This window comes from Stylophora pistillata, chromosome 1 (genome assembly GCF_964205215.1).
Source record: "Stylophora pistillata chromosome 1, jaStyPist1.2, whole genome shotgun sequence".
In the NCBI taxonomy this organism is placed as follows: domain Eukaryota; kingdom Metazoa; phylum Cnidaria; class Anthozoa; order Scleractinia; family Pocilloporidae; genus Stylophora; species Stylophora pistillata.
The window spans coordinates 6,004,796-6,032,100 of NC_142519.1; the positions used below are offsets into that span (position 1 = coordinate 6,004,796).

The 27,305-nt window shown below is 38.0% G+C and overlaps 3 protein-coding genes and 2 pseudogenes across 9 annotated transcripts; 3 read left to right on the forward strand and 2 right to left on the reverse strand.

Annotated features, from left to right (window-relative positions):
- Window positions 1–643: 643 nt before the first annotated feature.
- Window positions 644–27,305, forward strand: LOC111334617 (uncharacterized). Of its 5 annotated transcripts, none has more exons than XM_088732299.1 (3): window positions 644–880; window positions 1,790–1,923; window positions 27,178–27,305. In XM_088732299.1, the coding sequence occupies exons 1-3, from the start codon at window positions 832–834 to the stop codon at window positions 27,241–27,243; spliced, it is 249 nt and encodes an 82-aa protein (XP_088588425.1). In that variant the 5' UTR covers window positions 644–831; the 3' UTR covers window positions 27,244–27,305. The 5 variants fall into 5 exon arrangements, with proteins under 5 accessions (XP_088588425.1, XP_022796145.2, XP_088588416.1 ...); XM_022940410.2 differs by lacking the exon at window positions 27,178–27,305 and adding an exon at window positions 2,290–2,603 and having other exon boundaries at window positions 683–880; XM_088732290.1 differs by lacking the exon at window positions 27,178–27,305 and adding an exon at window positions 2,290–2,603 and having other exon boundaries at window positions 683–880; window positions 1,793–1,923.
- LOC111334616 (uncharacterized) lies at window positions 1,665–7,573 on the reverse strand. Its single transcript, XM_022940409.2, has 4 exons — window positions 7,437–7,573; window positions 5,464–5,658; window positions 5,180–5,365; window positions 1,665–3,816 (listed from the first exon to the last, which is right to left on the reverse strand). The coding sequence occupies exons 1-4, from the start codon at window positions 7,492–7,494 to the stop codon at window positions 3,476–3,478; spliced, it is 780 nt and encodes a 259-aa protein (XP_022796144.2). The 5' UTR covers window positions 7,495–7,573; the 3' UTR covers window positions 1,665–3,475.
- On the forward strand, window positions 9,118–17,811 carry LOC148741006 (uncharacterized; annotated as a pseudogene). The gene is made up of 16 exons (XR_015991425.1): window positions 9,118–9,590; window positions 9,672–9,774; window positions 10,313–10,518; window positions 10,609–10,658; window positions 11,138–11,217; window positions 11,408–11,580; window positions 11,691–11,836; window positions 12,152–12,263; window positions 13,064–13,147; window positions 13,804–13,984; window positions 14,220–14,309; window positions 14,423–14,491; window positions 14,577–14,633; window positions 15,217–15,289; window positions 15,421–15,608; window positions 15,877–17,811. The product of XR_015991425.1 is annotated as an uncharacterized LOC148741006 (transcript).
- On the forward strand, window positions 18,779–21,745 carry LOC148741007 (uncharacterized). Its single transcript, XM_088732279.1, has 3 exons — window positions 18,779–19,428; window positions 20,185–20,312; window positions 20,471–21,745. The coding sequence occupies exons 1-3, from the start codon at window positions 19,024–19,026 to the stop codon at window positions 20,610–20,612; spliced, it is 675 nt and encodes a 224-aa protein (XP_088588405.1). The 5' UTR covers window positions 18,779–19,023; the 3' UTR covers window positions 20,613–21,745.
- On the reverse strand, window positions 20,158–26,564 carry LOC148741008 (uncharacterized; annotated as a pseudogene). Its single transcript, XR_015991412.1, has 6 exons — window positions 26,276–26,564; window positions 24,928–25,068; window positions 24,002–24,192; window positions 23,341–23,487; window positions 23,061–23,120; window positions 20,158–22,104 (listed from the first exon to the last, which is right to left on the reverse strand). The product of XR_015991412.1 is annotated as an uncharacterized LOC148741008 (transcript).

Sequence of the window (27,305 nt, forward strand, 5' to 3'; positions counted from 1 at the left end):
ATTGCTGAGTATTTTCACTCGTTTTTATTTTGATGAGCCCTAGGGCGAGTAAAAAAAAAGGCGCAACTGGTAAAAATACTCAGCGATACCACCCGCGAAAATGTCTAACTATTAAAAAATGTGTTTTTAAAGAAACGTTTGCTAGATCGGGTGACTTTTTAAAATTTGATCAGTTACTCTCCGGCCATTTAATAGGCGCTGGTTGAGAAAGACCGCGCACGTTGAACACGCGAGCATGACGCGCAACGTGAGTATCGTGTGCGTTTTTACCTGAATGACTCAAGTGCTTTGTATACATGCTATTCTTAGCGGCCTTGAAAATTTGAACTTAAGCTCCATTTTTCTAGATCAAGTTTTGTCTATCATGATTTTCTACGCCAACGGCAACATGTTTTCCTTGAGACAGGCAGAAACAGACAATAAATAAAAGCAAACACTAAGCGTGAAACAACTAAGGTTGAGGGTAAAACCGCAGTGGATTAGCTGTTAGAGGCGGGGGGGGGGAGGGTGCCGAAAAACTGAAACTGTAACCTCAGAAATAACTAAAGCCAAAACCTATGAGGCCTACTCCAGACACCGGCTCTCGTGATAACACCGTGACTCTAAGCAGGGTTCAAAATTGTTTTAATTATGTGAAGCAGGACAACTGCTGTGAAATTAGCGAAGAATTGTTAAAGTCAGTTAATGCACCTGTCGGAGAAGAATACGTCAGTATTTAGAGCACGTTCGGACATTTTGCCAGAAAGGATCTGAGAGGAACAGTAACGTTTTGTACGACTGGTGTCGGATTATTGACGACAGGTTCAAAGGACTCTCGCGAAAAAAAAACTGATGGCAAATATTCTTGCGTCGTTATGCGTCGCGCTTTCATTCATCAAAGGTAAATAGGTTGTAGCCTAAATTATATAACTGCTAAAGACAAGTTGGGTTAAGTTTCAAAACTGTTGTTGTGAAAGAATGACACGCGTAATTTCGAGATGTCTCTATATCAAACCAAACTTTAATTACTCTCCACATTTCCAAAAAAGATATTCTGAATCTGCCGATATAAAAACAGGTCTATACTGAACATAATTCCTTAAATTAAGAGTTGCTAGATACTGAAGCAAGTTAAACACTAGACAAATTTACCATAATTTCAATTTGTTGAGCATTATTTTAACCCTGATTTTTAATTAGCAGTTTTTAAGGGAGAGGGCAAACTAATTGAATTACTGAAAATTAGAATTTGAAAATAACATATGCATAAAAATTAGGTTTCGAATTAGACAAAGTAACTCTGTATTCTATGTAAGGAACCTTCTTATGGCTACGCCGGCTAAACTTTATTTCATGGGTTATCACCTAAATTTTGCGTCAACCAAATTCCCAAGGCCATCTCCGCTTTTCGAAGAAGGGAGACCCTGGGAACAAGACTGTGGTCACCGAAATAGCTCGCGCTTTTTAGCTTAATTCTTTCGGGCAGAGCGGTTTGAAGTGTGGATAACTTTGGTCCTGGATTTGCCTAATGACCGAATATGACAGGTAACTCTCGATTAAATATTAGTATGCTTATAACAACTTGGCTCTGGTTTCTCACTAGAAGTTGGTTAGAACTGAATGCCAAATTTCTCTTTATTCAGTGTAAGACAAAACTCAGCAGTCAAAAATTCATTCCACACAAGTTCCCACCATGGTTACTCATTTTCTTTTATTCTCAATTCACCTAACAGTAATTATTATTTCCTCACTATTCTCTAAATCTTCATTCATACTATCTCCCTTAAGCAATGTTGGTGATTTGTTTCAGAAGTATCCGGAATCATATGTTTTACATGTGATGAAGGCAGTGACTGTCGGAAACACACGGGAGAAGAAATATGCCCTGTGGAACCACTACTCAAGGACAGGTGCATTGAGATAATGAACAACGAGAATGGACAGGTATTTGAGAGGTGTTACATTGATTGAAAAGCAATGTTATGATTAATATTATATCAACGAATGTTTTCCAAAGTCTCAGTTTTCTAGGATTGTCTGCCAAGTGATAAGAATTCGGATCCTTTTGGCAATCAAATATCACATGATATCGTAACTAGTTTTAATAAAATGAAGAATTACACCCCCAGCGATCACGAAAACTCCTCCTTTCTATCATTTTGCACAGTTATCAGGAGTGAGAGCTTCTGCAAGAACATTGTGGTGCGCAAAATGACCAAATATTTTGGTAAATCATACATTGGATCTAGAACTCCATCTGAATTTGATCTCATTGCCTGATGGACTGATCGATACTGCAATTCATTCCAGGTGGCCAAAGGATGTGCCAACATCAAAATGTGTCAAACAGCAGAGAAAAGTTGCAGAAAGGCCAAAGAAACAAGGACTGGGGATTGTGACGTCACTTGTTGTACAGCTGACTTGTGTAATGCTGGCTCAAAAGGGTCCTCCTATCTCTGGTTTCACGCGCTCTGCTTCTTATTTTATGTATTGTTCACAGACTTTCTCAATATTGATATAACAAACAAACAAATATAAAATCGACGGTAAGGATAACATAGACAAAAGATTGTACTTCCTAGTATTAAGACAATAAACTACCGACTAAAAGATGTATTCTGAAATTGCCACAGTGATTGAGATTTAACAATGATTGCATATTTGCTCACATTGCTTTTTAAGAAAATGAGTCAAGCAGTTTCGTAAACTTGACGAGCCAGGTGTGCTCTTGTATATTGAATAATTTTAGGGACATCTAGACTGCTTATGATATGATACGGTCAGCAAGATCTGAATTATTGTCATTGATATAAATGCTACACATTCAGAATATCCTGTAATCATAGTTAGCTTTCTATCCTGAAGACATCCTTTGTTCTAACAGAAGAACTGACCTTTACACACGAGTCATCCAAGCTATTGTAAGTTGTAATATGTTAGTCAAAAGTCCAAAAAACAAAATTGGGGTTTTCTATTTAGAATCTTCAATCTCGTGACAATCCACAGATGGAAAACTGATCACGTGACATTGTGTACTAGAAAACTCTAACATCAGTCACTAAAATTAGACATCATGATTGGCTAGGGCAATTCTTTTTTTCTGGTAGCGTATTCGTAGATCTATAATTTATAATTTATAATGCACTTGTCATTTCTCCAGGATCCTTTCTATCAGTCGGATAGAAAGGATCCTTTCTATCAGTCAACTTTGGCTTCCCCTTTGATATCCTTTGATATGTCTTTGATTTTCCGTCGGAAAAAAACTTTGTCTATAAAACCTTTGTCTGACCAAGACCCATTTGTTATCGAATCTCTGACATTTATTCAATGGCGTCTCGTGTAAATGACGGAAAGAATTTTGGGTGACAAGAATTGCCGACTACGAGCGACGATGACCTCCTTCAGCGAGCATGCGCAGTCTGTTACGTGACATCTACCCTAGAAAGGCGGGCAAACAATATTTACGCTGTTGTGAATAGATACCATCGACGCGCACCTAGGAAGGACCATTTCCTATCTCAGATTCTCTTAATAAGGAAAAGTTGATTGAGAACACAGCAGCAAATGAAAGAGCAATGATTCCTTGAGGATAGCCCTTCAGACTTTTGCCTGCATTACACAAGTTCCCATGGCAACACTGCTGTGAGCATTTACGATGGCCGTTGCAGCGCTGACTAAGATTTGTGCAGTCACTGTCTGAAGCGCAATCCTTTGTAAATGCCTCTTCCTTTGTTATTGCACTGCAATGTTCAAACTTATAAGGACATATCTTCTTTATCATATTTTTGTTACAATGTTCCCAAGATGTATTACTTCGACATGAGAAGCACGTTGAACCTGCAATTTAACAAAACGAGGTTGAATCTCTTTAAAAAAAAAGGTTCGTTCAATTTTTACCCAACCAACTGCGTATTTTTTTAAAGATAGTGTAGATCGCTACGCATTATTTTTTGTCTATTGTTTCTTGTGCAGTAGTGTTAATTGTAGTAAAGTTTTGTGTGCGCTTTCTTTGTGTCATTACGTTACGTAGCATGTATTTAAACCGTATTGTTCGTTGTAGTTTGTGCAGTTTTTTTCCAGTGCAGTTTTGTCAAGTGTAGTTGGCATATTCGTTCTTTTCGCTTCGCGCAACTTGTTCGCCACTAGGCAGGATTCACAACATCGCAACAAATGTAAGTTTGTATTAAGTAGTTTTCGTCGTCGTTTCCTTTGTAGCTTTCCTTGGGTATTTAGTGTTGTTTATATTGTAATAGGTTTTCGTTTCCTGTTCTATTTGCAGTTTTAACCGTGTTGTTTCATGTCGTGTCGTTTCGCCGTGTTAAAATTGTGCTTGTTAGAATTAGTCGCCCGCGGCAGTAATAGATAGTATCCTCTTCGTGGCCATTAAGATGTGGTTGTACTGAAGGCTGACTAGACGTACGAAAGGAAAGCACATTGATTTTTATGGACATTGTTGTTTAATCAAACATGCCACTTAGGAAACTCTTTTATCAAGAATGTACGATATATACCTGTCACGAACAGTCTCTTTGCTAGGATAGGAGGCAACCGCTATATTTAACAATTATTCGCCGAAGGCGAGGTGAATATCGTCGAATAATCCCCGAGACAAAGTCGAGGGGATTATTCGACAATATTCACTGAACCTGAGGCGAATAACTGTTTTAGTATGATTTCAGAGCTGAGCAACAGAGAAATTTCTAAAATCATAATATTTTAGTACCATTTATTAACATTTTATTTTAACATTTTATATAAACCGCATGGAGCGGTTTACATAGCGTCATATAAGGAACCGCTCGACCAATCAGATTGCTGGAAACTCTTTGCTCAGCTCTGAAATTATACTAAATGGTGATAGTAGTTGTATGAATTAAGAGGGTACGTTTCCAGGGAAACTGTGGTGCTGCGTCGGTGGGGGAGTATAAAAAGGTAATTGGGGTTTTATCAATTGAATTGAAAATGTAAATTGGCCTTCGTAAAAGTTTCAACGCTGAAGTTTCGAGCGTTAGCCCATCGTCAGAGCGATGGTGATAAAAGTGTAGCTTAAACACACGCAAGTATATTTTGTGTTTATTGTGTCTGATCTTAGGCAACTTTCAGTCATTCTGATCTGATAATCGAGGGCAGTAGGAAAATGGCTTAGTATTCTAACCTGCTATTGGTCAAGGGAAAGTTAAACACCTCCATTTACACTTACCTGCACAATATCCCCAGTCCGATCTGCTCAAAGACCTGTTAGATTCATTCTGTGTTGCACACCAGTATCCACCATTTGGATCACTATCATTGGCTACACAGCTGAGGTAGTCTCTCCCAAGATATTTAAACGGGAATTTGCAACAGTCTCCTTCTGTAGTCTTTACAAGACATTGCGATTTTCTCACTGTGTGAAGGGAAGACAAGTAACGTCAGTAAAGCTTACCATTCTGAGAATGCCTTCTAGAGATAAAGGTCATAATACAGGATTTAGAGTAAGCTTACATTTGCAGTAGCCCCAGCTACTTGTTTCGTTATTGCTATCTCTAACGTCTACAGTGGCGCACCAAAAGCGGCCTTCGGCGTCTCCATTATTTGTGCATTTCCTGTATTTTACCCCTTTGTAGCGGAATGGAAATCGACAGCAGTGATAATCAACCGTTCTCTGGATGCAAGCCGCATTTCTCTCTGCGACAGTTACTGAAACGAGTACGAAACAACAAAATGAATATACACCATCGGCAGAAAGGACAAGACTGTGCAGTGTGGACGGTATAACAGCTCTCGGCTTAACTGATGATTTTGAGTGAAAGGATCTGAATGATATTCAGCAGTAGAAAAAGGAAAGATGGCAATGCTATTGAATTAATTAAGCCCATGTTACAGTGAAGCAGTGCTTTCCTCCCTTTCTTAGCCCTTAGGCAGTCAAGGCGGCAACACCGCGGAAGATGTCGATTAAAAAATGAATTCGCGAATGGCTGAATTTCTTCACTGTCTCTTAAGGCACCACACCTCAACTTCCGCATAACGTATGTGAGCAGCGTTTAGCTTCAAACGGAAACTTAACTAATTTTCCATCGGGGTTTCCTTTCTCAGATCACGCACTTCAATTTTTTTTTTTTTTTCGGGGAGTGGGGGGGGGGGGGGAGGGAGTTGCATGATCCCACGTTGTTGTTTTGCAGAGGACGTCTAAGGAATGGTCAAAGTTTTAAACGCACGTGCTGAACTATTGTTCTGCCCATTAGATCTTTTGTTTTACCACGGCCTCGTCGCCGTCGCTGTAGTGGTTTGCTTAAGGCCCCTTTTATCGGCGATGCACATAGATGGCGGCTTTTCCTTGATTCGGAAAGGCGTGATTTTAAGGCGCATGTGGACACTGCCGGACGAACATTTTTTTAACAGAGTTCACAATTGTCCTGAATTCTCCATTCTTACGGGATTTTTACTGAACTATGAGTGGACCTTAAGATGCTCTTGGCTTTCTCAAAGCACACGAGGCAGTTCTAATATATTCAATTATGACACAAGACATTTAACCACAGTCTTTGCATGACTGTCGTAACCAACATGGTCTATAACTACATGTAATAAGGATCAATGTAGACATGGCATAACCCTCAAACTCGCGATTTTACTTGCAGTTCTGATATCCCCTACTATTAAATTATGCTGGAATATTGCGGTATCCGGCATTTCTTAAAGTTTAGCAGTTGAAAATCGATCTTCCATCGAAGCTATTAGAATATACAAACAGACAAGAAAACGATTTTAACTGGCGTTCGCAAATCATCACCTGCTGATATATGAATATTTAATCTGTCGGGCAACCTACCGTTTTACATTTTAAGTAAAAAGGGATCTAAATCGCACCCCATCGAGCACTTCCATAAAGAATTAATCCTTGAAACTAAGTAAGCCATATTTTCCTGATTGCTTTCACCGCTTCATTAACCCGAAGTAAACCAGTATCTCCACAAACACATTTTAATACATGGCTATTTCTCTCTTGAGCAATTCTCAATTTTTTTAAAGTAAACATGTTATACCAGGATGAAATAGTTTTTCCTGTTAAATTTGACGTCTTTCAGCTTTATTTTAGGTGAATCGACCGCTAAGACTCTCACCATACGGTGAATGAGTCAGAATATGTCCATACTCTGATATCTTCGTTTGAAACTGATTTTGCATATGTAAAAGACTAGCAAATTCAACATGCAAGCTCTTTGTAATGACCCTTCGATGTGTTTTTTCGCCCAGCAGAAGATAACTATTTTTTTGTCCTTCGAATTCTTCGCATGCACTGGGCTCAGTTCGTCGGACTGGGTTCAACAGTTTGAACAACTTCCCTCGAAACCGCTCACTACGAAACGCTTTGGAATAACCCGCAGCTGTTGGACCATGAAAGAACTTAAATTATGACGTTCAAACAAGAAAAAAACACATTTTCTTCGATCGCTCGGAGAAGTATTTTCCCTTACCTCTGAAAATATAAATTAGTAGTGTAATAAACAAACGCGTCGTGCACGCTTTCATCATATGCTATCTTCAGGGTGAATCGTCAGTGGCCACCTGGCTGGTATAATGTTGAGGTTATCGTGGCTCAAAGATGCATTTTTGTTCCCTTAAATGCGATTGGTCATTAATGTTTCAATCACTCGACCATGCTAATCGACATTCGTAAGTTGTCAACAACTGGCAATTTTACAACCAAGCCGATTTTATTACAAAGACCTACATGAAAAAGATGAATTAGAAAGGTTATCACTATGAAACAGGCCGTCTGATTAAGTCATCTAAATAACTTCAGCTTTGTTTATAAAAACGTTTTGAGTATATTTAGAGAAGCACATGATATTGCTTTCGGCACATGATGACCATGATGTTGATGATGATAAGTTTTAGATAAATCCCAAAAAATTGTTTTCTTTCTATATCTTAGTTCGTTTTGATTTACTTTGAAATTCCGATCATCTTTTTTCGAAGTTTTAAATCGACTGAACGGATTTCAACCTTTTTTTTTTGGCAGGGATTCGTTTTCTTTTCTTTTCTTTTTTTTTTTTTTTTTTCCTCCTTCTTTTTCTCATTTTTATTGTACAACTCTGGCAGTGCCGCGATTGTATCCTCTCCTCGATGATAACATGTAAGAAAAAAACTTCCTCAGTCTTAAAATAATGAACAACATCAACTTTTGACTAACAAGAAACAAGAAAACCCAAACAAAACAAGTACAGAAAATAATCAAAAACCGCCTTTGCATTCGGTCAGTGTTTCCTGGTCGGCAAAAGTTCATCAAACGTTTTCATAATGATTTTGCCGCCGCTTAATGAGGACGTTTTTAAGAGGGGATTTAAAAATTAATCTGCACCAGCCAGCATAGGCCATTCAATTTTCCAAAATGCTTGCCATTTGAAAACAGCCGAACATCGAGGATGTCACAGGGAAGACGTCGAGTTTTCCCTTGCGGGATAACGTTCCTCGTAGCACTATCACCATTATGTAAGTAAGCACAGAACTTCCCATCATCTGATCCTCATCTGAGTGGTGGACTAGAACCACCTCAACCGACCAATTAGGGACCTTTGCAAGCTCAAGTTTTAATACTCCTTTTATGCTTTTGTTGAACGGCACGAGTCGGCGAGCACTGCATCGAATCTCTGTTTTACAAACCAAACAATAAGAAAAACGAAAGGGGGAAAATGAAGGCACTTATGTCAGTTTGGCATTCCATGTTAAGTTTTGCTGATTTCGACTGGGTTTTATTTTACAGGAAATTGCATTAACTCACGCTCGGGTTTATGGAGTTTTCCTAAAATCATCTCAAAGCATCCCGAGTCAGGTTATCAGGTTATTCAGGTTATTCAGGTTATTCTCGTGCGTTTCCATTTTTTTTTTTCTTATAATTATTCTTGACAAGATCATTTTGAATCTTTCTTCATATGCTGAGTACTCATTACTCAAAACAACTCAGTTCTTCCCACGAGATAAAAGCATCATTTCCCACCCTACTTACACAATCTAAATGGCTAACACCCACGTAATCTAAATTTAGATCAGTGGGTTCAAGCCGTGTCAAATGATCATCTAAGTCTTCCCAGTAGCTTATTAAATATGCATAGACATTTCGACCAATGAAATCCCTCACTCGAACTCATCGGTGAACAAGCCAAGGTGATCGCTGCGAAATGCGTCGGTTAAAGCCGGTCTGCCTTGATGTGAAGAATATTGGGCGCGATGGAAAGAAAACCACTGTATCGATTCCGCTGAGAGTGGATCTTGGTAAGCAGCCTCATAAGAGTACGGAGAAAAATAGTCAGGACACCAACAGTCTAGTAGAACAAGATGTCCCTCTTGACGATCTCGACAAGCAGGAACTCTCAACTCAACAGCAAAATCGTGTTTTGAGTATCTCTGCTAACTGGGAAAAGGTACGGGAAAAGTTGCTGAACTCGTACATCGAAGAACAGCATCTTCCAGACAAGATTAACTGTGTGAACTGTCAAAAGAGTATCGCTACAACACGATGTGAATACTGTGGCCGTCGCCAGTACTTCTGTGTTGAATGTGCACGAGCTCTACATGTCAATCGAAACAAGTTTCATGTACTTGAGCAATGGAAGAATATTTTGGGGCCGGTTGTATTCTAGCTACTTTTAGTGTAACATATCTGGTTAAACTGTACTTTTATCTACTTCTTACTTTCTTTATTTTATTAGGATGGGGTATTTTCTCCTTTGTATGCGGATGAGGCAACTGTTAGCTATGGCCATACGTGCAGAACCGCAACAGTAAAGCTGTTCAGACTTCTGGATGCCTCAGGTCAGCTCATTTCATTTATAGTGGTTAGAAAATACTAGAATGGTTTTAAAACGAAGCGTTCTTTTTCAATTTTATCTGCTCCTTTGTCACATTTTCCTGCCGCTTGCCTAAAATCAAGAACGCTGATGATAATGATACGATATTTAAATTCTCTCAATATGTCAGGGCCCATAATTGGCTGTCCAATAATTTCTAAGTATTGGACCGGGTAATGTCCTGAATGATTCCACATGCAATTAAGTTTTGTAATGATATGGCTTGCCATTAAGTCCAAAGAAAAACAATAAACTTGGCTTGCATCTATCTGTAAGAGCCTTTTCTGTCATGCTGGGAGAATATTGGCCCTTGGACTTCTATGTACAGACCTCGCTGCACTTGGTTTGTACTTTCAAGACCTCAGGCCAATATTCTCCTAGTATGGCCCTCGCGCTTGGTTAAGGTGTCTACATGGCCCTCAACAAAGTAAGAGGTATGTAAAGCTGTATGTAATGTTTTTTTTTTGTTTGTTTTGTTTGTTTTGTTTACTTAACTTCATAAGCTGTTCATTTATTTTTTGATTGTGAGCCGCATGCTGTCACACTCTTGAAATGTCAGTTCTGGCCAGGGTCACCAGCAAATCCCACCACAGGTTTCAGCTTCAAACTGATGGAGTTTGTGAAGAAGGTCTTTCTTCATTGTCAAGTGTCCCTGCTAAACATCACAGAAGTGATCACAGAACTCAATCCTCAGCTACAACCAACACATGTAGGTTCGCTTGCAAAGAGTCTTTTTCAGACATATGACCAGACTTTTTTTAATTGATTGATTTTGGTTGGACGGTATGTTTTTTTTTAGGTGAGCTCAATTTACAGTATCCTTAATTCAGAATGCTTTGAAGAATTCAGGTATGTGTGGTTATAGGTTGAGAGTATCAAAGCTGCTAATTTGTGGACGTACAAGGTCTACTAAGGTGTTATTGATATTAGAAGTAATAAAATTATTACTACTATTATTATTGTTGTTGTTCTTGTTATATTATTATTATTATTAATTAATATTATTATTATTAGTAGTAGCAGTAGTAGTAGTAATAGTAATAGTAGAGGCAGTCACAATATGATTTACAAGTGCTTCTTTATATAATTATTATATTTCTTTATTTATTATCTAGTTGCCCAGCTTAAATATATAGCTGTCAAACTCATGCTTTGCTTTTGTCGCTTTTGTGTTCATATGACTCAAAGATACATTGACTGTTTGTTTTAAGGTGAACATTCCATGTACATTAATTTACAAACATATTTCTTGCTGTACATGTACATCTACTGACTTGCTGTAAGAAAAGAATTGGTCCTAATTGACATTTTGTTGTTTTCACGTGAAGGTATTTCATGCATCAGTACAAGCATTGTACAAACTACAATGCAAATTTGTACAATGGAGCTTGGTGTCCTATATGTCCAAGGGTAACTATACATTGTAATTTGTTCTGAAGAGTAGCTTGCACTTGAGGATTATTATTATGGCATTCATTTTGGGGCACACAAAATGTACTCATCTTTACACTAGTGCTGTAGTTCTGCAGTATTCATTTTAAGTTGTTGTTGCTGTTCTGTTTTATATCTATTTTTCTCTTTTCCCCTCTCTTTTGAATGGGATGATGGTGTACTCATTGAAAGCATGGATGGGTGCTTTGGATTGTGTAGAAAAAAGGACAAAGGGCATGATTTAGGAACACCCAAACATGGAACACTCCTATTTACAGACCAGGATGATGTTGACAATTTTGTCAACAGTTATGGCAAAGCTGGAGCAGACATGGAACAGGTCTGTATATAAGGTGATGCAATGCTCAGATGTTAATTTGAGAACTGCATGATTTTCCTTTTGGCCCTTTGAATTCAAGATTTTCTGTTTTTGTCCCTTGTTTATCACAGAACTGCACTAATTTCCATGCTGGAGAGGTTCTTTCAGCTTTAAGATCAAAAGGCAAAAACAAACTCTTTGATGAGAAAGGTGTCTTTGGGCGAGTATGCAGACATGACTTTCCTAAAGGATTCCTTAACGTAAAGCATGGTGAAAGGTATGGAGTATAATTATGTAAATACATTTTACCTAATGTTGTGCTCAATCCTACATGTATTGTCTGTTAGAATTACATGATAGAGCCATGATTATTATGAATTTGTCAAGCTGACAATTAGCACACTTGTATATACAATGCAGGAGCATCCTATGATTTTTTACACTAATAGCATCATCATTGTATAACTTTGTTTTAAATTTGAATGTCATATTATAGGAAATATATTAAATTTGTCTTAGATTTTGTGTAAAAATATTTAAAAGAAAAAACTGGTTATTGATTCACCTTTTCAATAATCTTTTCTCTCTACAGAATATCATACTCTGTTTATGAGCTTAAGAGGCTTAGAAGTCTTAATGAGAGCACCAGAAGCAGAGTAATCATCATGTATGACATCGCTTGTCTATTAGCACACCATTTGAAGGTAAGTAAATTTTTTGAACATGAGTGTGCAGGTGGCTAAATGGTAATTCTAAAGTGGTATTTAATTTTGTAGAACTGTCCAAAGTATTTTCTATTAAATTTGGGATGAACTAAAATAATTTATTACACGACTCGGGAAGTCAGAGGGCCAATAACTAAAATCAACCAATCAAAATGCTCTATTGCCGGTCAATATTCTGTCAGTATTGGACCTGAGGCACTTGGGTCCCTTTGAACTTCAGTCGTATAATAAATCTCTTATTAACCAAGCTTGCTCGGGACCGTACTGGAAGAATATCAGCCCTCGTTCTTTTTTGTACAGACCTCGCTGCGCTCGGTCCGTACTGTCAAGACCTCAGGCCGATATTCACCCTGTACGGCCCTTGCGCTTGGCTAATAAGATATATTTATTGGAACAGTCTGGAATTATGTGAACTGTGGGAATTAAATGAGGATGTAATCGACAGAGTTATGAAATGAATTTTGAGCAGTTGGCTCAATCAAATAAAACTTCATTTTTGCAGCTCACGTTAGTCCATTGCCTGTTTCATCACTTCCTCTCGCGGGTACTGGCTTGCTCCCAACATATGGCAGTTCATAGCTCAGTGGATAGAGCATTGTAATGACAATGTGATGGGCTGAAATCCCAATGGGGCCAGATTCGTTTCTTCTTTGTGTTTGGTTAAATTCCCATTATTGCTTGCATTTAAATTGCATGAATATCTGTGAGGATCACATCTTAACTTCAGAATAGTTTGTTACTTCTTACACAATTTTCATTTACATGATTATATTTGTTAGTGTTCATCTCAGGAAAGCCTCTTGGAAGGTGTTGATGTTGCCATACCCATATTCCATTGCTATGGGCACAAGGCATCATGCCAGGTTAGTAATTATATATCACTTTGACGGTAAATGGCCTGGTGACAATGTGAAGAAATGTGTGGCAATACCACGACATTGGTTAAATACAGTTGTAATTATAATAAACATCCCATGCTTACCAATGGGTGAGCAGTGTGGGATCAGAAATCTGACAGCAGTTTCCAAAATCAAAAGCAAATGATCTCCAAGGGTCAGCTTAGCTAGCGAGGTAAAATATTTAAGCACATGTACATGTTCCTTTTAAAAGAGTGGCCACCCTACATAAACCTATCAGCTTCGGAAACACCGGCCGGTGAACCTTTATTCGAGGTTTATTTTACCTAAATTGAAAATTATAATTTTTGAGTATATAGCATGCAGTGTAGGTGGTTTAAGTGGTTGTTATCTTTTGAGTGTTTGTTTGACTGGAAAGTTGGGGCGAGAATGCAATGCGGGAGGAGGTCTCACGCCTACTGGCTTGGTAAACATATTTTTGCTCTAACTCTCCACTGTTTTCCTAATTCAAGATGGTGCTTTGAACACTCAATTTGGAAATATTCACTCACACTGCTAAAATCTGCCTGCACTGCAGGCTAGTACATGTATTGGGGAACTATCTCATGCAAGGTCCATGCCATATTGATTCTTAGGTTTATCTTCAATGTGATTGTCTGTAGATCCAATAAAGTCCAAGAAGGATCAAGGGAACTGGATTGACAGATGGTGAAGGGGTGGAAAGGTTATGGTCCTTTCTGCGTAGGTTTTCCTCTGTCACTAAAGAAATGAGTGCTCACAAGAGGACAGATGTTTTGACTGATGGGCTTCTTCACTATGCCCAACATTTGTATCACAAATTTGGTATGGTTAATTTTATTGAACACATAACTTTCACGTTTCTGTAGGTTTTGCTGAAAAGTAAAAGATATATCAACTATTGACCAGAACTTTAGCTGGACAGCTTTATCTACCCTGTGTTTTCTGTCGTATAAGTTGCAATTCTTCATGTTTTCAATAAGGACGTGTGTTAAGATGTAAGTCGTGGTTGATTACTTTCATAAGCACATATTAAAGTGATTCCTTTCAATGTTCACAGGTGTTACTCTAAAAGCAAAGTTTGCTAGGGCAGAAACTCTTCTACATGCTGTAAGTGCAAAGCTTGAGGAACTCACTGAAAAACTTCCAGGTATACATTTTAAACTTTTTTTTTTACTCATTGCATTGAAAAACAGCACAACGACTTACATGCAAGCGTTTCTGCCCGATTATTGCAATACAATTTGCATTTACCTGTACTAGGTTGTGATGATGATGTGATACAAGAGTGGCAAAAGGAAGAAGTGGAAGCGCTGAAACCAAAAGAACACGGTAGTTTTATTCCTCAGCATTTATTACAAATCAGTAGGGAAAACAGTTTTTTTGTATTCACTAATACATTATTAATCTGTCACAGGATTAACACTGCAGTGGGACGAATCATATGTCAGCTTGCTCCTTAGGTCTAAAAAAAACTCAGGTAAATAGTGTGGAAGTACCACCTACCAAATTCATGATTTACATTATAGCGAGTACCTGAGCTTTTCGAAAGTGATTAATGTTGTAAAAGGCGCAATTCCTACCTAACCAATCGTTGTGGTAGACTACGTGAAACTAATCTTTTAGTTGATTCATGGCATTAGCTATAATCCTTTGTGACTTCGGCTTGAATAGAGATGTTTTGTAGAGCTTTCTTCAGTCAAACCCAGTCTGGTCAAGTCAGGTAAGAAACTAGTCAGCTCAGTGGTACTTAATAAATATACTTTGGAGCCAACTTTGTTGTTGTTAGTCATTGCTGCGAGGATAGTCAACAGCCGTAATTAGATCTCGGCCTTCCTGCAGCCAGCGAGTGCCCCCAGGAAAAACCTTTTCCCAGAAGAAGTTTATCGAGTTGTCCCCCATCCGTCCGTTTATTTGTGAAGGCAAAAACCCGTTTTCACAATAATATAACAAACGTATTCGTACTTCCCTTTCTTTCCACCTTAGCTGATATAATTACTCAGTATTAAACTGAACATATCTTGTACTTATCTCCACCCACTTAATTTTTTTTTTTTTTAGAAATGAATTGAACTATGTACAAGATGAAGATGAAGGGAAGGTAAAAGATGTTGAAAAGAAAATCAAGCGGTAAGTCATAAAGATGCAAATTTCTTCCTTGCAGCAACGACTGCAATAATCAGGTTCTGCAGAGAGTGAATTAGGGGTGCCAAATTAAAGACAGATAATAATTCTCTCTAACTTGCATTTATTGTACATAGGAACGAGAAGGCCATAGTAGCCATGGAAAAGAAGCATCACATCAAAGAAAGATGGTCCGCTTTGTCCCGTGTGTTTGTAACCGTAAAGTCACGCCTCTACGAGAAGAGAAAGAGCGAACTCTTGTTGAAGTTACATTGTATGGCATCCGAAAGATGTTTCTTGGTGGAATTGAAGCGAAAATATGCTGGTAATAAACTGAAGAAATTGCTTTGTAAAATATTCAGTAGCATGTGTATTTTGGTGATCATGGTCTGCAGTAATTCCGTCGTTATGTTATTGCGTATGCCAGTTGTATTTAACTGCGAGGCTAGGCATTGTACTGCGATTATTTGCGAAGGGGTATGAGGGCTAAATTTTCCCAGTTTCCAGGTCTTACACATTTACATTTTTCCGTCTTATCCATAAAACTGCCACTGCATTGCGTCTTTAGTTATTGTGAACTTTTTAATTTTCAGATGGCCAAGCAATTGCCATAAAGCTCGCAAAGCAGATCGACAAAGTCGTGAAGTCCATCCATAAAACTTTGTCTGAAGTAAATGGGTATCTTCTAAATGATGTACCCAAAATTCTTTATGACGATGCTAAGGATCCAAGGAGCAGCATTTACTCTGAAGTCCAAGAGGAAGGGGACACCGTTCCTGCTCTTATTAGGAGGCAGATAATTGACCTTTTCTGCTTACACAACAGGTGTCAGGAAGAGCTTGAGCTGTTAAAAGAGAAAATGAATCGCCTCGTCTCTTTTCTCCAAAACGAAATCAGGCTTATAGACGAATCAGTGGAAGCGCTTCTGCCTCTCACTGATGACCCTCTTCATGCAGGAATGATAGCTTGCCTTAAAAAAAAAAAACGGATGATTCACTGTAATCACATTTCCTCGCTGCTGCTTTTGTGGGGTGGTATCTTGGATTCCCCTCAACGTATTGATCATGCTAAGGTAGCAAAAACCTATGCTCATTTGAGTGGTATCGACTATCTTCCTGATGACGAGAAATCAGACGAATTGATGATGGAGGAAGATGTGGACGATGAGGCCTTTGTGTTAGAACTATCATCAGACAGCGAATTATCTGATGATGAATAAAGCTCATTTTGTCTCTGGTGCTTGCCAAAACCATACAGAAACAGCCGTTGTTTTGTTTACGTGCGAGCGCTAATAGTGGGTAAACCTCTCGGAAAACCCAATAAATATCAATTTATTTTAGTAGCTTCGCCAACCGCCAGGGACATCGCAACAGCTTGCGCCAATTACTGCGGGCCCAGTAAACCCACCCATCCCACCCCAGGGGAGGACATCCACTGACACAGTAATCTCGTGCGTGGGAAATTAACGTCTCCTACCCCCAACCCTGCAGGAGACGGGACCTCCATTTATTCGTCCCTATCCGAGAAGACTAGAATATCTAACCATTTCTTGATTTTATAGAAAAGTAGCAAATTCTTCTCAATTATTTGAAGACCTTGCGTGTTGGCCCGGCCGGGGCTCGAACCCTCGACCTCCCGCACAACAGTCAAGCGCTCTATCCATTGGGCCAACTGGGCGGCTATACATCGTGTAGGATTGTAATGACTGGCTAATCCAATATGTTTTCATAAATTCTCACCGTTGGCAAATTTCATCTTGGTGGTGATTCGTTGCAGTTTTACGTTATTAGGACTATACATAACATGTGTAGAGGGCATATTTTATACGCTAATCGATGCCGAAGCTCCCTTAATTAACGGACACTCGTAAGTGGACAGCTCTACGTAGCCACCCAGTCAAAACCCCGTTTTATTAGACTCCCATACAGACTCTGTTAGGTTCTGATATGATTGAAAATCATGTTTGTATGGATTGGAGTTCACTGGAGGTACAATTGTAGGCGTGGAAAAGATGTCGGACCATGAGTCACCGTTGTCATGAAATTTTGAGAGGTCCACCATTGTCGAACAAAAACATTAGTCATCTTTGACGATCTGTACCAAAGGGAATGATAGATAAACAGAGATTAGCAAGTGTGGGGTGGGTGCCTCGAATATCTACATAAACTCTGTATTTTAATTATCGCTTTATATAACTTAGGTTTGAATACTCTAGTTGATGAGCCAAATACTGAACTCGGTCGTCGTCCTTTAGCACATTGTCAATTCGGACCATCCTTACTGAACTGAAATGACGCTTTTTGAGCGTTGCATAGTTTACGTAACCATCACCCGTCCAACAAAACTTTTTCGTTTTTAATTTCAAACTTCATTTGTATCGTTGATCTTATCTATAGAGTTCATGCGGTTTTATCTTTTTATTAATTTTTATATTGTTAATGTAAATTGTTTCGATAACAGCTGGTCCACATCAGCTATTTTTAGCTGCCTTAATTCAACTGCTATACCAAATAAAGTGTATGTATGTATGTATGTATGTAGATATACCCATGTATCTCCTATCATTCTTAGATGGCAATGGATCTCATTATGTAACCTTGCTATACAGTGTTTAGGCTAAACATATCTGGGTGACATCCATGAAATAGTCAATATGTGCCACATAATTTCCAATTTCTGTTATGTATGATATCAAGTAAAATATATCAGTATACGTCCTTTGTGAGGCCATAACGAAATTGACACACCCGTAACGAAATTAGCACGTGCCGGAATTACTGAGGAAAGGTTATAAGTTGTAATTATTTCAGGCGACTTAACGGATTATGTTGTTAAAATGGTAAACAGGCAGTCAGCGCTACTCTGTAAAAGTGTTCTGCAAATTGCGCAGAGGTTTAACGCGATCAATTGCTAACTCTGGATCTTCGCTTTATTCGTTATGTTGTCGTGTTATTGTACATCAAGTAGCAAATCAACCACAAGGCACACACGACGTCGATCGTCCTCCAACCTCCATGATACTAGACTATTTCTTAAAATATCATTTTCCTGGCGAAGGTAATGTTCAGTAATAGTTTTTATCGACTGATTTCTTCATAAAATTGTTCTAAAGGTTTTTTTTTTGTCCTTTTCTAGATAGTCCAGTAGTCAGGTTTAGCACATGATTTCATTATAGCATATAACTACCGTATTCCTCTCCAGTGTTCACAATTGTGTCTACGGACGTCTGTGTTTCAAGATTATTTTTGACGGTGAATTCATGTTTCTGCAAGAAGATATCATAACAGCTATTTACTGTGGGTTGGCTAACCATGTGAAGTTTTTCTAAATTCTTTTAACGAGATTAGCACGAGCGCTGGTGTCCTTGCGCTATGATGACCATGATAATGTGAAACTTCTCCACTACATCGAGAAGCCATGTTTTTCTGGCAATCAAAGTAACAAACGTGGAAGAATCATCGCATCTAGGTAAAGTTGGGAAGGGGGGTGGGGGGAGTTAAGGTGTGAGGCGTGGGAGGAGGGAGAAGGGGAAGGCGAGGAAAAAGAGACGGAACGGTGACGTACTGGGACACCGCGATTCATTTTTCTTTTTTCAATCGATTGCTGCTGAAAAAAAAAAAAAAAAAAAAAAAAAAAAAAAAAAGAGAAAACGTGTTGTGCGTGGCATATCTTCAAACTACATCTTTGAACTGAAAGACTCAAAGGCTGAGTAATGCTACAGCTGTCTACCTCTAACCTCAATGACTGGGAACCAGACCCCCAGACAAGCCAGAGGGAGGGAGGTCACGAACTTACGCTGCTCTTTGCACCCTTCAATTGAAATGTATTTCCATTTCGAAAATGGATACGACCCTATCGATCTTGTTGTTCAATTTCGCCAAGAAAAGAAAGTGGCAAAGGATATTGGATTAACGCAAAGAAGCCACTTTCTCGGTTTAATGGAAAATCTTGTTTGCCATTTCCATGAGATCCGAAACGTGGAGTCGACAACCTCCATTCGTACAGGAATGTCAATGGAATTGATAAAGATGAAGATGTCCAACGAGGCCGAAAGCATTTTAAGTCACTTGAATGATCATAACCTGTCAAAGTTGCCACAGCGGAGGAAACGACTGAGGAAACAAATTTATAAATACCCCTGCAGTGTGAGTATGACTTGTTAAGTTTTCAATGTAACGGACGAGACGGGGTCAGGAGGAGGGGTCAAGCAAGGTTTGGGGATTTTGATATTTTCTGTCCAAAAATTGTCATATTTGCCACCCCTGTCAGGACACCGAAATTGGTGAAAAAAGTGTCTAAATCCCTACCTTAGGGCAAGTGAGTGTGGTCATTTATAACGATTGCCAAAATTCATCATGCACCCAAGGGACATGAATGACAGAAAATCAAAACACCTACCTTGGGGACTGCCCTCACAGTCAAATTTCCATGGCTAGCCTGACAACCCCCTTCTCCTTGGGCTTTATGTTAAAAGGTACATATGTAGCACTATGATGTATAACTATAAACAAAAGACACCCATCTTGGTACTCAAAAGGATTCAAACCACAGAGGTGGTGGAGTCTGTACAGTGCTGTGAGAATGACATCTAGAATTATACCTTTAAGATGTTGATATTGGCCCATCCCTTCCTATCATAAGAAAATACTTTGGGAAACAATCTGCAACATTGCTGGATTATTATTTTATTAGCACAGCAGTGTATGGGAATCTGGAATTTTATTTGCACAAAACAATGTTACATACGAATAGATCACTCTTTGCAGGTGATTTGTTGATGCTTGGCCTATCTAGATCTAATGATCTCAGCTACCTGTCATTTTGCAATTAAAAGCTAAGCAGTCATGATGATTCAAAAATGAAATATTCACATATCTATTTTGCTATAATTTTATTTCCAGATTTGCCAGAAGGAATACAATAATCTTTCAAACCATTTGAAGCATGCACATAAGCTGAGTAAGAGTGAAGTTGAGGGGCTAAATAGGGAAAAGAATCAGGAAAAGGGCAAAGGAAATCAGGAAAATAGGTAATTTATTAAATTTCTTATTGTTCTGAGTTCTGCTTTCAAGAGGATTGTGTTCATTGTAGTTACATAGATTAGTGTTTTCTCTACTGTAAACAGCATTCTTAACCTTTTTCAATTCATGCTCATTTTGACACATTGCATTTTCCCTATATTTTCAGCAAAACCACGAGGCGCATGAGATGTTGTCCACTACGGGGATGTACCTGGGTTGGACAACGCTTCGATTACCACCTACCAAAAGTACACAATATCGGCAAAGATTCTGAAAAGTACCTGTCACTAGTCCACAAAAGATGCTGAGTTTTAATTTTATGTTAATTTTTTTTTTTTTTTTTGTACAAGTGGTCTTTGTTACAAAATATGAAATGCATATAATGTATTGTTATAATATACAACATAAAGGTAATAAATTAAAAGTATTTTATACTACATTTTCTGTTCATTTATAGAGTCACACACCACTTGGGTTGACCACTGAAAATGATCAACAAATGAGCAAAAAAACTTCTAGGCTAATCATTATCTATAGTTTGATAATAGTAACAATTTAAGAACCACGATTAGGATTCTCTGTTTGTCAGCTGGCTATCATTGAAAATTGGCTTTCTGACAGGTTCTTCGAAAAAGTATGTTAAATTAAAGTTTATGTTTGATAAAACAAAAAAAAATGCTACCAGTTTGAGTTCCTGTTTTCTGTCTACATATACAGCAGTAGTTACATATAATTTGGGGGAAGTCATTAGTAGCATAGTCTATAAAATTATATGATGGTGATTGATAATGATTTCAGTGATTTGAGTGGAAAATGAATTCATAAGTTTTGAGTTTTGATATTTTACATTGTTGGATGGAATGTTCCTTTTTTGTTACATGGATCTTGAAGTTTTGTCTAAATAGCAATTCAAAGATGTGCTCGTATGTGGCACTAAAAACTTCTCAATGTAGTTCTTCATGTGATTTATGATTTTATGCCTTTCTAGTCTTGTGCCCACACTGAATTAAAGTACATAAATATTGTTAAATTTCAAATAATAGTGCTACTTCTTAAGGCAGCTTATATTGCATTGTTAAATACTTCAGGTATATTAAAATACTGGTCATCTGAAATTTCTATCCTCTGCAAAAAATATAATGGCCCATAGGGTCCATTTTTGATCAAGTTGGCAATAGTAACACAATCCTGATGATTGTTAAGTAATTTGTAGTTGTATTGGCCTTGTAAGTCAAGCCAATACCCTTTTAGCTTGAAAGTAAATGATGCTTTAACTAGTTTTGATGGATTCTGGATACTGTAGAAATGCCAGAATTTCTCATCTTCTGACTCAGTAAACACTGGGACAATAAGCCCTTGTGCTTCTGTGGAGTGTTGAATATTAGCACCGACAGCAAGCCATGCATCATCTTCAAAATAAAAACTATATATATTCATTTAATCTTAGTCTCTCTTCCTGGTCAAGTCTGAACTCCACAACCTCCACATCTTGTTCTTTAATCTTCTCAGACAGTCTAACTACCCTTTCTGCACATTGTCTGTCCACTATCCTGGACAGAAGAATGACTACTGTTTCAGGCTGAGTTAGAGAGGGAATAACATTCCTGTTGCTTTGCAAGTTGATATCTAAATTATCGGTAATCACAAATTTAATTTCGCTTTTTTTCTCCATTATGGCCTTGAGTTGCTTAGTGCCATAATGGAAGGGTTTCTGAAAGAAAATGCCATCTGGGAGATTTTCTACTGTAAAACCCCCATGTAGATACGGCACCCTGCTGCCTGGTTTCTTTATTGCTTCACCTACAGTGCAAAAGAAAGAGAAACATTGATTGGTAATGATAATAGTACTGCGTGGAGTAAAATTTAGGAAGTAATTGGGGAAGTAATGAGCCTGAGTACCCCTGAAATGTATGACAGTAAGTCTTATTGACCATTTCCACATGTCCCATCATACACTTTCTTTGCTAAAATGTGAGACACAAGGTAGGAATAAGTAATTCAATTTCATTGGCTTAAGTGCCATTTTCCACTGGATTTTCATTGGCTGCATATTACTGTCAGATTTGACCTGTCCAATTACAAGCAGCTGTAATGATTATCACACAGGCCAAATTGGACAGTTTGCTTATTACAGTATTCAGATAAAAGATCAAATAATCGCTGTTCAGAATCAATCAGGTTTGAGGATTTTGTTATAGACATCATCATCATCTTTGTTGTTACCGCCTCCAAGTTAGTTAAATTGCTTAGAGCGCCGAATTGTGTTGTGCGGGCTCGAGGCCCAGTCGGATCAATACTCATGGCCTTAAAATACCAGAGGAGAATTTTCTACCTTTTGATAATATCAAGAAATGGATAGATATTCTAGTCTTCTTGGATAAGGACGAATAAACTGTAGGCCCCATTTCCTGCAGGGTTATTAGGTAGGAAATGTGAATTTCCCACACACGAGATTACTGTGTGATGGATGTCCTCCACTGGGGTGGGATGTGTGGGGGGAAAGGTGAGGTCGTTACATGGACTGAAGTGGCTGGCAGAGGTACCTGATAATGTTGACGTCCGATCTCAACCTTAATAACATTCTAAACCTTAGCAATTCAGCCCATGCTACTATTAAGGTATATATCGAATAAGCCATTCACAACCAATCAGCTAATAATAATAGTGATGACAATGATGATGATGATGATGATGACAACAATTACATGTTAACATCTGTACTATAAAGTAAATAATATGTATATTTTAAAACTTACTGTATTTGGAATTGAATAGCTATTGTACATCTTTGTATGTGAACCTCTCATTGGTGCAAGCTAAATGAATAAAGAGAGAGGTACTATGTAGTTTCTGGTCTATTTTGATAACATATTCACCTTATTTACAATCATGAATAATCTCGTCAATTGGATGACACACTGAATAGTATAAGCCACTGATATAAGCTTCTGCTAAATACAGTTGCATGCCAAAAAATCAACAGAACACTTTCAAAGATGTTTATAATATTACTAATTCAAAGTAATAATATAATACCAAAGTGGTCTCGGAATTTGATGTTGATGTCAGGATTCAGGCATAAAAAAGAGTACCCTGCACTTGATCCAAAGTTGTACACTTGGCCTGAAGTGTCTTGAAAAATCAGAGAAGATTCACAGCCTAAGCGACTTCCAGAAACATGATCTGTTGAAGTAGATGAAAAAGTAAAATGTGGCACGAGGATAATTACTCAAAAGGACACAAACATCTGCATGTTCCATTAATTACCACAGAGTATAAATAACAATTATTCGCCGAAGGAGAGGTGAATATCATCAAATAATCCCCGAGACGAAGTAGAGGGGATTATTCCACAATACTCACCGAACCTGAGGTGAATAATTGTTTTAGTATAATTTCAGAGCTGAACAACAGAGAAATTTCTAAAATCATAACATTTTAGTAACATTTACTAACATTTTATTTTAACATTTTATATAAACCATGCAGAGCGGTTTATATAGCGTCATATATGGAACCGCTCGACCAATCAGATTGTTGGAAACTCTTTGTTCAGCTCTGAAATTATACTAACAACAATTAGAAATTATTCATCCACTTTTAATAAAGTTTTAAATTATTCTGAATTTTCATGGTTTATGCTGCCTAATTGGAATTTGACTTAGAGATTATTTCTTAAAGTGATTGAAATCTTTACCTCATTTAGAAGATTTTTCCTGTGAGCTGATATCAACTTAGATTTTTGAGCCTCACTAAGCTCTGAAACATCCGGGGCCTTTAAACTTTCTGCTTTTCCTTTGAACTCATCTTTTTCTGCAGATGTCATGTCATGCAACTTCTTGGCAGCTTCTTTGTTCTTTTGAGGCAAAGACAATTTCTTGCACTCATCTAGCAAAAAAAAAAATTAAAGTTTTCATTTCCACAGAATATCAATTGAGTTAGTTTGATTATTATAGTGTCACTGCATGATTTTCAGTTTCCTCAGCAATCAAAGATCTAACTAAAATTGAAAATAAATTAATCAACCACTCCATTATGTTGTCAAAGGTTAAAAGAAGCTGAGGATGAAAACTCTTTTGGGTTACAATATAGAGCTCTGTTGGACCCCCACCTTTGCAAGTGCCCCTCCTGGGGTTTAGAAACATTTAACAAAACCACTGTCCATTATTGATTTAAATCTGGTATTCTGGCACCAAAATAAAACTAACATCCAGCAGACAAAGTTAGGAGAGAAAGCTACAATATTCATTTCTTAGAAATAATTCACTGGTAGAGGTTTATTAATGATACCCATAGACGTTCAGGCACCCTTGGACTTGGAGGGGGGGACTGTGACCTCCATGCCTGAAAAAATTACACAATTTCCTAATGTGTTAGCATTAAACTGATGCAGAACTGCCTTAAAATTGATTCTACTGTTGCCTGAATTCTAAGCATTTTGCCTGGCAAATGCTGAAAAACTATTTTAAATGGAGGGGGGGAGGGGGGGATTTGCAAACCCATCCCCCAGGATTGTAATGACTCTAATGTTACCCTATAATTATTTTAGCAATGGTCTATAATAGTTACAATGCATGTAAATAATTTGTTCTTAGTGTTTGAAAACATTATCAGGCCTCTCACCTGACTTGAAATACTCTGAACAGAACAAGACTTGTTGTAGGAGTGTGAGCCACGTGAACCCATCGGAATCTTAATTGGCTTTGGAGCTGCTTGTACTCCAGAACTTATCTTTTCCTTTTGTCTAGCATTTCCAATCCATTTCTATATAAATGTATCACATTAAAATAACATATTTCAAAATGCCTTAAGCTACAATAGCAACCCTTCCCTTTTTGCCCTCTTTCCTTTGCTGGCCCTATAGAGGCCCAGCCAGGGTAAATTCCCACAAGGGACATGGCCAAAAAAGTAGTGATAGCATAATATATGAAAGTCTGAAAAAATTAAGATCTTGTTCACCAAAATTCCGACAACAACAACAAGGTGGAGAAATATAGACAAAATAATGACACCGTAGGTTTTTAAATTCAGACAAGCAACACAGGGAACCCCCTGGCAGGACCTGACCCTATTAATATCGATGCAAGCTGCACGCAGAAGCTCTGAGCTTGTATACTTTACTTGATCAATAGATTGTATTCGATCCAGAACAGAATGATTGGCTGGCAACAAATTAATAAAGGTAGATCTTCTTGGCATGTACATGGATGTCGAATGGATGATAAATGTAACATTCAACCACTCTAGATTGAGGATGTAACCTAAACTTCGAGCCAGGATTCGATCGTTAGCTTTCAGGTTACCTACTATTAACACTTTTAGGTTAGCCTACTTGTCAGCTCCAATTAGCCAAACTTGTGCTCCGGTTAGCCTCAGAGCACTCAGGTTAGCCTAACTAGCTCTTCTGTTGGCCAACAGGGCACTAGGGTTAGCCTACGTTTCACTAAGGTTGATTACGTTAGCTCTCAATAGGGTAACACAAAATAACTATTCTTTATAATTTATAATAATGAATGAGTAAACGCCTATCTTCTTTTACCAGTATATTCTTGATCATTGATTATACTGCAGACTGCAAGCGTATTTTCGAGCATAAAACGGTACAAAACAATTATTAAAAAAAAAAACATGGGAGCTTCCTTTAATTAACGAGGCAAACAATTACCACAACGCCTCATTATGAATAGTACAATCGTACAGTGAACTTCCTTGACCTTGGTGTATGACGGGCAAAATTTTGTTTAAGATTCAATCCTTTAAAAGATAAGTTGGTACAGTACATAGAGTAAGGGAAGTATAATTCTGAAGGACAATATACCACTACATCATTTACATATGTCGGTGCGCTCTGAAGAAAGAAGCAGTCACCACAATGATCGCTATTATTATTCAACGAGATGTAAATAAGTGGCGGTGTATTCCGCATACATCAAACATGGTAGTGTTTCAGTCCAACTAATAAATATCTTACCTTTACTTGATCAATAGTCAGCCCAGTTTCCTCGGCTGCCACACCAATCTTTCCCGTATTATCAGAACTGCATGTTTTCATGCCGCCGTCATAATATTCTTGTAGTTTTGACTTTTGTACATCGCTTATTTTATTATATGTTCTTTTGCGAGCTCTACTTGTATCCTTGTCAGTCATAGTGACGAAGAAGCGCCAAAAGTACACGACAAAGCCGATAATACCTAAACGTCCAAACCAAGTAGAGCTAGCGAATTCGCAACTATTCGGTAAAGGATTTCCCCTTGCGCATTCCAAGTGAAGGAATTTGATTGGTCGAAATGTTTATACATATTTAATAAGCTACTGGGAAGACTTAGATGATCATTTGACACGGCTTGAACCCACTGATCTAAATTTAGATTAGGTGGGTGTTAGCCATTTAGATTGTGTAAGTAGGGTGCATTTCCCTTACTCTTAAAGAAATGAACCAATTTTATTCATTTTAATTCTTATATAGAAGAGAGTTCGATTAAAACAGAAATCACTTTTTGCGATCTATATAATTATATATGATATATCAAAAACGAACGACATGATTTTTGTTCTGTAAAAAAAGAAAAAAAGCGTTTGTACTTGATTCCATCACGCCGGCCTGCTAGTTTTCTCGTCACTAACGTGAAATGCAATTGTGTGTCCGAAATGAATTTTTGAATGATGTCTAGTTCATGCTTCGTTTGTTATCTCTCTGGCAGGATCAACACTGACTGACGTAATGACAGAGTCAAGGTTTGGCGAATTAACAGACTGACTGACTCACTCACTCACTGACTGAGTGAGTGGAGACCAATAAGTGACCTTAAAAATTGGCTGGTCGAGTCGACGCGTTTTCTTAATTTACTGTTTATTTCTCGCCGGTTCTTTAGGCTCTTCGCACTTGTGCTATTCGTGTCCAAAAGCGTCATCCATGGCAGAATGCAATTCCCAAATGACCCAGTATAACTGCTCCAACTTGGGTGTCTTTCACACAAAGTGCGCGCGCTTTTGTGATTGG

Bases quoted from the DNA above. Each gene is read 5' to 3' on its own strand.
- LOC111334617 (XM_022940410.2), top strand. From the start codon at position 832: ATGGCAAATATTCTTGCGTCGTTATGCGTCGCGCTTTCATTCATCAAA. The intron at 881-1,789 runs GTAAATAGGTTG...GATTTGTTTCAG, and splicing joins CGCGCTTTCATTCATCAAAG to AAGTATCCGGAATCATATGT. The intron at 1,924-2,289 runs GTATTTGAGAGG...AATTCATTCCAG, and splicing joins TGAACAACGAGAATGGACAG to GTGGCCAAAGGATGTGCCAA.
- LOC111334616 (XM_022940409.2), bottom strand. From the start codon at position 7,494: ATGATGAAAGCGTGCACGACGCGTTTGTTTATTACACTACTAATTTAT. The intron at 5,659-7,436 runs GTAAGGGAAAAT...TACTCGTTTCAG, and splicing joins ACTAATTTATATTTTCAGAG to TAACTGTCGCAGAGAGAAAT. The intron at 3,817-5,179 runs GTAAGTGTAAAT...GTTAAATTGCAG, and splicing joins GGACTGGGGATATTGTGCAG to GTTCAACGTGCTTCTCATGT.
- LOC148741007 (XM_088732279.1), top strand. From the start codon at position 19,024: ATGACTGGGAACCAGACCCCCAGACAAGCCAGAGGGAGGGAGGTCACG. The intron at 19,429-20,184 runs GTGAGTATGACT...TTTTATTTCCAG, and splicing joins TTTATAAATACCCCTGCAGT to ATTTGCCAGAAGGAATACAA. The intron at 20,313-20,470 runs GTAATTTATTAA...CTATATTTTCAG, and splicing joins AAAGGAAATCAGGAAAATAG to CAAAACCACGAGGCGCATGA.